The 12,181-nt window shown below is 49.5% G+C and overlaps 1 protein-coding gene across 1 annotated transcript; it reads left to right on the top strand.

Annotated features, from left to right (window-relative positions):
• The first annotated feature begins 6,718 nt into the window (after positions 1-6,718).
• LOC117866539 (uncharacterized) lies at positions 6,719-9,773 on the top strand. Its single transcript, XM_034750773.2, has 2 exons — positions 6,719-7,441; positions 9,120-9,773. The coding sequence occupies exons 1-2, from the start codon at positions 7,345-7,347 to the stop codon at positions 9,437-9,439; spliced, it is 417 nt and encodes a 138-aa protein (XP_034606664.1). The 5' UTR covers positions 6,719-7,344; the 3' UTR covers positions 9,440-9,773.
• Positions 9,774-12,181: the final 2,408 nt, after the last annotated feature.

Raw genomic sequence — 12,181 nt, 5'->3', positions numbered from 1 at the left:
AAGGCTCATCAGCTCCCCTTTGATCGTTTCCCAGCATTTGATGAAAAAATTGATTGTGAATCCGTCCGGCCGGCCAGGGGCTTTATCTTTGGGCATAAGCTTGAGGGCACATTTAACCTCCTCCTCTGTGAAGTCGTCATCAAGGGTAGCCAGATCAATGGTCGGCTGCGGGAAGAGATTCCAGTTGAAGTCAAGATCATGATTCGGGGGCAGGCCTAGTACGTTCTCATAGTGGTTCTAAGCGATGAGAGCCTTCTCCTGATGTAAGGTTGCCCATCCATTGTTTGATCTTAGCTTTCTGATGAAGTTTTTTTGCCATCTCAAATTTACCTTTAGGTGGAAGAAACGTGTGTTAGCATCGCCTAGTTTGAGGTTCGTCATGCGGGAGCATTGTCTCTTGCGGAGTCATTCTAGGATTGCTAACCCCAGGACACACTTCTTTAATTTAGCACGCAGCATAAACTCATTGTCTGTCAAGGTTCTTGTTTCCTATGCTATGTCAAGCTATAGAATGATTGATTGTGTCATATGAAACTGCAGTTTTGCTTCTGAAAATAGAGTCTTACTCCATTTTCTGAGAGCTTTTGCAGTAGCTGCCAGATGAAAATTTAGGTGATGCATCGGGTTCGTGTGAGTGTTTGGGGCTGACCATGCTTGCTGAACAACCTGAAGGAAACCGGGCATTGCATCCCAAAAGTTCTCGAATCTAAAAGGTCTGGGTCTGAGCGACTTCTCCTGGTTGGAGAGAAGTAGTGGACAATGATAAGAAAGAGAGGTTGACAGCGCCTCAAGGACATGGGAGGCAAAAGTGATGTCCCAGGCTTCATTACAGAAAACTCTATCAAGCCGCACCAGGGTTGGGTTTCGCCTCTCGCTGCTCCATGTGAATTTCCTGTTTTGCAGATGGACTTCCTTCAGATTGCAGTGCTTGAGAGTGGCTTTGAAGTTGCGCATTTGTCTCAGATTTAGGTTTGTGTTGTTCGTGTCTTGCACTCGATAAATTAAATTGAAGTCGCCAAGGATGAGCCATTTTACGTTTTGTGGCGGGCTAATGCTTCGAATTTCAGCTAGGAAGCCTGATTTTTCATTGTCTCTCGTTAGACCGTAAACTGTTGTGAGCAGAAAGGATAGGTCAGACACCTTCATTGTTACCATCACCGTAATGGAGTATGTTTGTATGGAAATGTTTTGGATATCAACAAAGTTGTCATTCCACAACAGAAGGATCCTCCCACGCTTGCCTGAAATTCCTGTCGCTGATAAGTATGGGAATTTATCTAATCTGAATCCCCCAAGGTACTGAACAAGGTGCGCATCAATGTTCCGCATTTTGGTCTCTTGTAGACAAGCAATATGGCATGATGACAAGGTTAGCATGATGTATTGTTCATTTTCACTTTGTTGATGTGATATATCTTGTCATATGCATCACATTGATTTTAATGTCACACTTTGCACCTCACGAATGCAAGGATATAGGGGGAGCTCTCTTAATATGTGCAAATGACATTTGAGGCCATTTTTTATCTGATCTTGAAAAATACACATATTAAGGGGGAGCTTACCTATATGATTAGATTCAAAATGTTTATATACTTCTCTTGTGAGCCTTAGTTGTGTTGTCATCAATCACCAAAAAGGGGAAGATTGAAAGTGCATTTGGCCCCCTAAGTGGATTTTGGTGTTGATGACTTGCATAAGTAACTAATGAAATTATTGAGAAATTGACAGGTTCAAATGTTAAGAAATGAAAAGGTGCAAGAAAGGACCCCAAATTTGTTTGATAGATGGTGTTGAAGCATAAAGGAAGATCTTTTATAATTTCTATTTTTTGAATTTGAGTTTAGGAATATTATACTATAAAGGGGGAAGCGAATGGATAGCTTGAAGATGTCAAAGTGCTTGTTTGAGATGGTAACCACCCACGAGAGACACCACTCATACACTTGCACATTTAATTTCTCATAGTTTTTGTGAGTATCGGAAGTTCCGACACCTGCCGGAAGTTTTCAAAAACTTCTGGCAGGGGGTGCTCAGCGGATTTAATTGAACAGTGTTGGAAGTTCCGACCCTGTGTCGAAAGTTCCGATAATAGGCAAAGGGTTCCTAGCTGTTTTATTTGAACTGTGTCGGAAGTTCTAACAAGCACTTAACAGAACTGCAACGGCTAGTTTTTGGGGCTCAGGTAATTATACCCCCTCTGCCCCCCTTCATTTGGTTGTTGACCAACCACGAGACAAACACCCCCTTGAGCATTCAATACTCCTCCCCACTCCCTCCTTGAGCTAAATCTTTAAGAGTTTTGAGCTAGGGCTTGGGTGAGAGAAGGATTTGAGGTGTGTGACTCAATCTTTGAGTGAGAGGTCAACCAAGTTCATCTCAAGAGCACTTAAAGCATCTTCGGTGTTCGATTCGCGTTTGTTACTCTTGAAGTTTGCTTCTAGACGGTTCGACGTCGCCTGTTTGAGTGCCATCTCATTGTGGTGTGCTCGGGAAGTTTGTATTTCCCATCCTCTTGGAGGATTCATAGTAAGTGACTCGATCCTCCTTCGTGGTTGATTGAGAGAGGTAAAGGGTTAGTGAGGACCTGGCCCTTTGTGAGCTCCTCAACGGAGATGTAGCTCCCTTTGTGGGAGTGAACTTCGGTAAACAAATCCTTTGTCTTATGTGCTTATTGTGTTCTTCAAGTTCTTGTTGACCTAGAGCTTTATTTGTGCCGATCTACTTTTTAGTGAAGTTTCTCTCATAAAGATCACCTGCAGTAGTCTCTCTATATCATTGTTGAACTTTTGATTCAAATAGATTCTGTTGCAACCTGTTTGTTTTTGACTTTTGTAGAGTAGCTTTTAATCTGTCGGAAGTTCCGACCCATCGGAAGTTCTAGCATAGTGTCGGAAGTTCCGACCCATCGGAAGTTCTAGCATAGTGTCGGAAGTTCCAACACATTTAACACCACTGCGAAGAATTTTCAGGTTTTAAAGATCGAGCCTATTCAACCCCCCCTCTAGGCATCACATGATCCTTTCAGGTCGGAGCCGTGTCTACGTGGGGAGCGGGAGCGCTCCCGGCGGGGCTCGCTGCATCGTGCGCCGTGGCCGCCACCCCCCTTGTCGTGCTGGTCATGAGGCTAGCAGTCTTTATCGTCATGGTGGTCATCGCGTCGCTTTCTGAACGTGTCATGGAAGTTCAGTTGGTTGTCACCTCGACCCCGGCATTTAGCTTCGGCGCGGTCCCGCCGTTCGCAGTCACGACAGTCTTCCTCAGCATGCTCGTCATGGCTGGAACAGGGGGAACACGGGCGTTGACGCCTGCTCGCCGTTCCGGACGCCCCAAAACCAGGGAAGCCGCCACTTCTCCAATTCGTCAATGGGGATGTCCGGGTCACGGGGTTCCATGGCGACCATGGAGTAGTTGTGGATCTCCTAGATGTGGACGAGGATGCAGTGCTTGATGACGCGTTGCCAGCGTGACGGTGGGACCTCGGAGACCTGCACAGAGGAGGAGGAGCCATCCATGGTGCATGTTGTGATGATGAGCCACATCACCTTGGGAATTTTGCTCGGATCAGCCGACCAAGCCCAGAGCTCAATGTCGTGAGTGTCTGTAAGATGAAGCAGGTTGGTGTCGATGCACTGCAGCGCGTAGGTACGACCAACGATGCGCTCCACAATGTTGGGCTGCCACGCATGGCGTGGCACCCTATCGAGGCAGATACGCACTCGATAGAAGAGAGCAGCGCCAAGAGCTCCGGTGAGGCTTCTCCATGGATGAACACAGACATCAGCGCCGCGGTACTGGAACTTGCCTTGGGTGTTCATCTCCTCGTAGTGACGCCGGTGCTGGAAACGGATCAGGAACACCTCCTGGCGGTGCCTGGTGATGCTGACATTGCCGGGCCAGAGCCTGAACTTGTCGATAATGGTGTCCTCAAGGTTCCTTGTAGTGGTACTGGGAGGCACGTGCATGGCCCGGGTGATGAGCGTGTTGCCCTCCTAGTCGCGCAGCTCGCGTTCCAGCTCGAAGGAGGTGGGAATGTGGAGGCGGTCCTCCTCCGGGTGTAGCGCGGGGTCGACCACACAGAACCCCTTCATCATTGCTCTGGGCTTGGCTGCTTAACGCGGTGGGGGCTCGGGAGTTCGAGGAGCCCACCGCCTACCAGAGTGGGGGGCATGACGAGTGAGGGATACATGAGTCCCCACCTAGGATACTGGCCGGACCAACAAGTGGGCCTGCCCGACCAAGGCATGCGGGCCGAGGACATGAAGTTACTTGAAGTACACGTCAAGGCAACAAGACAGTCCAAATCTGCCCGGATATCATGGAGCGCATAGGGCAATCCAATTCATACCAGCAATACAATTCACACATACAGAACGTAGAGTATTACTCTCCGGAGGCCTGAACCTATCTAAAACCCTCGTGTCCCTTGTGTTCTCGCGATCACCTTCGAGTTCTTGGTTTTGTAACTGCCCTCACCTACAAATAAACTACTTGGGTAACCCCCTATTGGACTGTTGGGCTCATAAATCTGACAACGAGGCTGCTGGTGTCATGAGCTGGTGGAGCGGCAGCGGCTCTGCTTGTGCCTAGAGTAGAAGCACCACAATCAGTGAATGGGATCTCTGCAGGTGCTAGCGCGGTGGTCACAGGCCAAGCACCTAAAGCAACGTCCCTAGGTCTTGAGGAGGAAGGCAGCTTTGGCCTCTAAGGCGAAATTGAAGCCCGGCATGGTGCTGGCCGTTGGGGGGCGGCCTTTCGTCCGGCCGACGCAGAGGGTCTTGAATGTGTATCTCTTGACGAATCTAGCAGCAGGGACTTGGGGGAGGGGATTTTTCTTCCTCCATTGGCGCTCCCTGACGCGGCTCCATCCCGACTCGCAATCGCTCGGGGTGGAGATGCGCGAGGATTGACGTGCCTACTTGGGGCTCGATGATGGGGCGTGGCGTAGAGACCCGTCCCGTCGCGCATTGAAGCGAGGAGGGGGGCGGGCGGCGTAGTAGGTGCTTCTTGGAGGGACAGTAATCGTGGATCTGAGTTGGCGCCGCGGAGGGTGACGGGGCGATGACGAGGCGGGACGGGGTGACGGACGATGTCGGCGTAGGAGGGTGGATCCGGCATGGATTCAGGCATGGCAGGGATGATGAAGTCGTTCAGCTGGTCAACTGGGTGGGATCTGAGCGGCGGCTGCGGCGAGTCCCTCCAAAATCCATCTGGATTTGAGGAGCGAGGGGCGCTTGAGCGACGTGGCTGCGAGGGAGAGGTGGAGGGTTGGGCGCGTGGAGCAGAGGTGTTGGTTTGGGTAAGCTGAGGACGGCGGAGGAGCTTGGACGGCGCCGCTGAGGGGCGGTGGCAGAGCAGCACAGGCTCGGGGGGCTGGTGGTGGACTCCCCTATCTCGGACGCTTTCAAAGGCAAAGGCGACGACGCCCGAACCATAACGCATCTCGTTGTATGCAGGCAAGCAGGCAGGCATGCACGCATGCATGATGCGTGGCACGCTTTTCACATGCCTTTGCCTGTGCATAACTCCACTCCATGGCCCATGCATCATCATCGTTCGCCGGAGCGACGACAATACACGCTGATGTGTGAACAACAGTAGTGGGAAATGGTTACCCGAGCCGTCAAATAGCTACATGTATCAAACATATTTCTTTTAGCTTTGTCAAATCAGCAACATGCATGCTTTCGTAAGAAGAAGAAGATGCGCGTGTGTGTCTACATACGGACATTGCACCTGCCCGGTTCTGCGTATACATGCATTTATATATATCTGTATATATAGCGGACAGATCATATATATGTGTGTATATATATATATATAGTATATATGCTTCTCGACGCAGCCCACGGGACGACCCGGCTCAAAAGTGACGCGTCACCTACTTGCTGCTGCGTCCCATGTCCATGAACGTGCTAAAGAGGCGGTGCTTGGCCTAGCTAGCTATGGACGTGTAGGCTGTTAAGCCCCTACCTACCTGATGGAATGGAAGCGAGGTTCAACGAAAGGTGATCAGTCTCGTCAGCGTGTCGCCCGTCAGGGGCAAGCTTGTAAATGAAAGCCATATAGGAATGTGCTAGCCAGCCAGCAATGGCACAGCTAGGTTTGAAAAATATATGTTATGTTACCTTTTTTATAATGCTTATGAACATGGTGAAACGGAAAGAGAGGAAGTCATCTCCTCGACAGGAAACTGACCGATGCACACAGTGAAACAATGGGTGCCGGACTGCTGTGCTGCCGGCATATAAAAGTCCAAAGCGTTGAGGTCGTTACTCGATGTTCTCGCGCAAATAGCTAGACACACGAGCAATTCTTCGATCAAACCATAAACTATGCATGTTTAGGTGTTGATTGTTGAACCGTAGATGAATTATTGGTACCATTTTTTTCTGTATTCAACGTTAAGCTTTCCTCCAATTTGATAAAAAAAGAAAAAAAAATGCAAATTTCGGTGGCAGCACCCGTACAACCAATTTCTTGAAGTTGGCGAAGCTCAGAATGGCAAACTGCTGGTTCATTCTCCACGCAGCATCCTGACACACGGTATTCATACTTGCACAAAGGATATACCGCTTGACAATACTACTGTAGAATTGTGCCTTTGAGATTCGTGCGGGAGCTGTCCTTTCAGAGAGTTAATGGCAGAGTTCCTCTTCTGTATAACCAGGCGCTCTCCAAGCGACCTGACCGAGTGGCGTGCGCTCCCTTCTTTCTCCTTCCCCGCTTGGCCGCTTGGTCAAGGCCGGCTGGCCGGCCGGGCCACCCGGGCGGGCAGGTACCCAATACAATCACAAGTCACGTTGCGCTGTGTACACGTGCTCCTGCTATACATTGCCCCTCCTGTTCCTCTCAACAGCCACCGTCACCGCCGGCCCTCTCGCTCTACAGTGACGCAGCAGCCGCGCCGTGCCCCTACACATCTCGCCCTCTCTCTCTCTCTCTCTCTCCCTCTCTCTAAAGCGTGTGCGCGTGTGGGTGTGCCTGTGAGGCGTGTGAGTCGTCTGTGACCGACTGACTCCGGTGGCAGGCTAACTGGCGCGCGCGCACGCACACCCTCGCGGCTTTCTTGGAGCGTTGCGAGAGAATCGATCATCGGATCGCATCAGTTCAGCTCGCTTCACTTTCAGATCGACGACGACCGCCGGCGGCTAGCTGCCTGATTCGCTTGCCGCCATTGCCGGCGAGCGCGAGCGCGTTCTAGCTCCAGGCCTCCGACCGAGAGCTTCGGGCGGCCGGGAGCGAGCGAGCCAGCAGCTCGCCTCTGCGCCGCGTCGTGGTTGCCGTTTTTGCGGCTGCTGGATCGAGCGGGCTGAGCGTGCGACCTCTTCTTCCTCCGCAGCGATGGGCGACGAGGGCTGCCGGAGACTACGGGTGGGGCGCCGGCGCCGCTGCAGCGACGCCGCGCTGCTCGCCGCCGTCCTCCTCGCCGCCGCCATGGGTAAGCGCGAAAAAGGCTAGAGCTTCGCTGTTCTTGTTCTTTTTGTTCCTTTTTCTTGTTTGAGGCAAAATTAAAGCTTTGCTGTCGTGAAGATCTTCTTTTCATGCGTGTGTGTGCGTAGCCTTTTGGGCGCGCACTCTCTTGGATTCGTTCTTGCTCACCTCTTTTCTGGCCATTTTTTTTTAATGTGTTTCGCCTTTCATTTCCATGCCTTCTCTCCAATTCACTCATTAGTTAATCACTTACTCCAAGACCAAGGGGATCTTTTATTCAATTAGGTACTACTCTCCTTGGCATGTTAACTTGCTTTCCATTAGGTTTAGTGGCTAGTAGATACTCTCGTTGCTCCTACATTAACATGATGTTCTCTATCAAGAAACCTAAATCATATACATGTTTTGTTATTAGCATGCATGCACTCTCTAGATATAGCACACCCTCTCCCTTCAAATTAAAAACAAATAAAATCTCCCTCCTTCCCTCTATCTCCTTGGTGCCACCTTGCTGTAAAGCAATTAAGCAAGATGTACAAATCCTTAACTAGGTCTAATTTTGGAGAACTGGGAAGCTGCTGCTAGAGGCCTAGAGCCATGCATGATTCTGTTAAGTTGTTGGTGAGATTCCTCGATGTCAATGGACATCCATTTTTCTCAAAAATACGCCTCTTGTGAAATTACTCCTCTTCCCTCTTCTCCCTAGATGCATGCATGCAAACCATTCCAGTGGCATCTTGCTTGCAGAATTCCATTCTGACATATCTACTCCATCCTCCCCATCATGTCCTCCAATTAAGATTAAACAATTTCTTGTCCACACATGATTACCCTTCCCTTTTCCTTCCATCCCAGTGAAACAATAAGAACCAAAGAACAATTTTTTCTTACAAAAAAAGAAAGCAAGTTCTTTCTCTCTCCTTTGCTATACTAATTAAATACTAAAAGCGGGTTTTCTCTAATTTAAAACAGTATTATTGTAAGGTAATAACCCCTGTAGCTAGATGTAGCTAGCTAGCTGTTCCTTTAGGAATTAAATCAAACTAACCCCAGCATCCATCTCTCTCATGGATCGATCTGGCAGCAGTCTTGATTCAGTCTTCACCAAGACACCAACCAAACACAGGCAAACAGCAAAGCCTTTCGTCTTCCCTGCACTGCAGCAGTCCTGGCGCCCCCACCACCCTGGCAGCAGTCGTCTGGTCCAGAAAAGCACACACGATCACGATCACGATCACGATCACGATCACGATCCCATTCACTCATCAATAATCGTACACCCACACGAGCCTGCAGCATACGACACCCACTTCAGTGCAGGGAGACCACGCATAGCAGAGAATCTGTCCATAGAGCTTGCAATGCTACATCCAGGTCACAAATAATACGGTTTGGTCTCACTCGCTTAACGTTTAGGACAACCACCATATGCTCCCCCTACAGCTACCCAGCAGTAGCCATCTGCATGCTTAGGCCCTAACCACACAACGCATGGCACGAGAGCTGTTCTCTCACATCCCAATCTAAGAATCCATCACCACAAGATATGGTGCATAGCACTGGATATATATTATGTATACAATGTATATGTATATATGTCATGCGAATTGAATGCATTGTACCTGGAGTTATTACATATGGTAAGTTCAATTCTGACGATGAGAATGTATGTGCTTATTCTGTAGTTGTAACGGCGGCAGGCCGGCCGATCCGTCTGCCAGCGGCGGCGCTGGCGAGGAGGCGAATCGACTCGTCGACGGCGGTGACGGCGGCCACCACCAGGATCGGCGGCACGTGGACGGCGGACGCCGCCGCGTTCCCGGCAGCTCGGCGGCGGTGGCTGGTGGGTCCGGGGTCGTCCCCGCCGACGTGCCGGGGGCGGTGCGGGCGGTGCGCGCCGTGCCGGCCGACCCGGGTGGCGATCCAGCCCGGCGTCGGGCCACAGTGGGAGTACTACCCGGAGGTGTGGCGCTGCAAGTGCGGCAACAAGCTCTTCATGCCGTGACCGGCCGGCGTAGTACGACGTGGACGGCCGGCGGGTCGACACGCCCGGCCGGCCGGGTTTCAATTCTTGCGAACAAACCTAGTGCCGGTAGTTTTGCAAAGGGTACCTACCTCTACGTACAAAAGGAAGAGAGGAAGAAAGGGACGATTGGTTAGGTAACTAGCTAGCTAGGCGTGCGTGATGTGTCTGTCTGTCTGTATGTATGTATATGCAAATCAAGATCTTATTAACTGCTTCTACATGTTATTGTTCTTCATTTTTTTCCCCTTCTTTTTCTTGAACAGAATGCTCTTGTAATTATGTTATTATGTTGCAGTACTTGTACATGGGTCTCTATATTTGTTCGTTATGTTGATCGATATTTGGCGCAACATAAATTCAAATCTGCAGTACTGCATACGTGCACCATGCGTGCAAAAGGGACCGAATTGATGTGCACGAATGGAGCATTGACGAATTTTGGAGGCCAGCCACGAATTTGGATCTGGATTGGTTGGTCCATGAATGTAATGGTTCACATCGTTCTGCGCTGTGATATTGGTTGGTTCCCATATGATTCTTCAGTAGTCTTGTTCAGTGGACACGCAGCACCAGCTGCTGCAGCTGAGAGATCGATCGACGATCACATGGATGGTGTAGCTGTAACATTGCAAGTTTGCAAGACGCTGGGCACCCATGGCATGAGCTCAATTGCTTAACTTTCTTAATTTCCTTTTTCCCTGCGTTGGTCAACTAGTGTAGATATTTTTTTTTAAAAAAAATGTTGTGGATGTTCTGAGAGCTTCTTGCTTGCATGTCTTGCACCTGGTAGCAGTTCCGATCCTCTTATTATACTTGTCATCCATGAAGTCCCGACGTAGAAATGCCAAAGATAAAGCTAGAGCTACCTGCTGCATAGTAGTAGTATAGTAGGAGTAGTATTATATTGCGTTGCGTGACAAATAAAGCCAAGACAGAGCGATAGTGCCGTGAAAGAACTTGGAGACCAAATGTCAAGACCTTTTTGTGGCTGTCATGATTGTACCGTGCAACCTCTTTGCTCACAAGTCACATGCGCCACACTCCACGACCGTAATAGAGGACCGCCAGAACGCTACAAAGTGCTCATGTGGACCTTAGAAGTTAGCAGCCCCGTCGCACACCCCCTTGCACCCACCCGCATCCAACACCCTAAACCGATACAGCCATCCCTCTCATTATTAATTTCCATACACACGGGGGATCCAGAACGAGCCCCAAGCTGAGCTACTGATTCACGCCTCCTGACATCCTTTTCTCTAATTGAGATCGTAATTTTTTAGTTAAACACCACATATGTTAAAGGGTACATATATGGGCTCGCTCCGGGCTGCAGCCCGGGCTCTAGATCCGTCCCTACATACACACACAAGTTGAAACGCAGGCACTTCAAAAAAGAGAAAAAAATGCACTGAACGACTCTAAACTATTCTCACATTCTCCGCGGATCCATAAACTCTCAAAATGATTATCTAGGTGCTTTAACTTTTCAATTTGTTCATTCTAAGTTCACCAGAGTTTCATTTATCCTTAATTTGGATTCACACTTGAGATGAACTATTTAAAAAGTTAAAGAACCTCGATGATCGCTTTGAAAGATTATGGAAATAGTCCAGGAACCTACGGTGCATTTAACTTGAAAAGAACTTGAGAGCTGGGTGAGAACCATGCTGGACAGCTGACATTGTTTGAGGGAATTTAATAAGAACTCGTTCATTTTGAAGATGAAAACTCACTTAGGGTGCACTTGGATGTCTTGCCGCAGCTTGCTTTGCTTAGCTGGGCAAGAAAGATAGTGCTAGATTTTTTAGCTAGCCCCCCGTGAAGTCTACACTGGCGAGCTTTTGCTTGCCGCTGCATGAGAGCGTTTTCCGCTCGCCTGGGCTGTCAAGCAGGCAAGGCAGGTAGCTTTGTACATTCTCTCTCTCTCAAGAAAACAAGGATGGAAGGTCCGCACCCCCGTCCTTCGAGGGAGAGAAACCTGTAGCGATCCTGTTCGGTCATGATGAGCAATTTTGTCTACTCCGAGCGCGCCATCTTCTCCGGGACTCGACGTGCGACGACGCCCAGGCCGCCGCGCGAGGTCGATCAGGTCCAAAACTCCAAACCCTGCAGCGGCTGCCTGCATCCATGGTTTTTCTCACCCGGTCACCTTCACCCACCCCCGGCTGCTGCTGTGATGCGATCGAGTGAGTCCATGCCCTGCTTTATTCCCTGTCCCCCTTCTTCGTCCACTCCCTAGCTTTCTCCCCTTCAACAGTGTCCGGTCAAGCTAGCGTTTCAACACTTGCTTGGCCTGCGCACCAAAGCTCGTCGACAAAAGCAAGGACAAGCAAAGCGTATCAAGCTCGCCACCTTTCTGATGCGCCCTCGTCGCTTTTAGTTCCTAACTCAGCTGACGTTTTCAAGCGTTATGCATCGGACACCGTCCATTCACATTATGCTAGCTGAACAATAATTTTGCATCGATCACGTACATGAAAGATGGATCTTCGACCCACGTAAGGTCTTAGTTCTAGCCACATGCATTCCATGGATGGATGATGCACGTCTCGGTCGTCGTTTTAATGTCTCTGCAGAGAGCTCGAACTAATAACGTGATTTCCTTATTAAATCGTGCAGCGCTATTTCAGAATTATAGGTCACTTTATATTTTACCTACCTAGATGCGTAGATTTTTCTCTATATTGGGACATAACCTTGCGTAACAAAATCTATGTTCTA

This window comes from Setaria viridis, chromosome 8 (assembly GCF_005286985.2).
Source record: "Setaria viridis chromosome 8, Setaria_viridis_v4.0, whole genome shotgun sequence".
NCBI classification, from domain to species: Eukaryota; Viridiplantae; Streptophyta; class Magnoliopsida; order Poales; family Poaceae; genus Setaria; species Setaria viridis.
The sequence above is the reverse complement of the archived record's forward strand: the minus strand, read 5'-3'. Positions and strand labels throughout refer to the sequence as shown.

Coding starts and splice junctions, on each gene's coding strand:
- LOC117866539 (XM_034750773.2), top strand. CDS start 7,345: ATGGGCGACGAGGGCTGCCGGAGACTACGGGTGGGGCGCCGGCGCCGC. Junction 7,442..9,119: donor CCTCCTCGCCGCCGCCATGG/GTAAGCGCGAAA, acceptor CTTATTCTGTAG/TTGTAACGGCGGCAGGCCGG.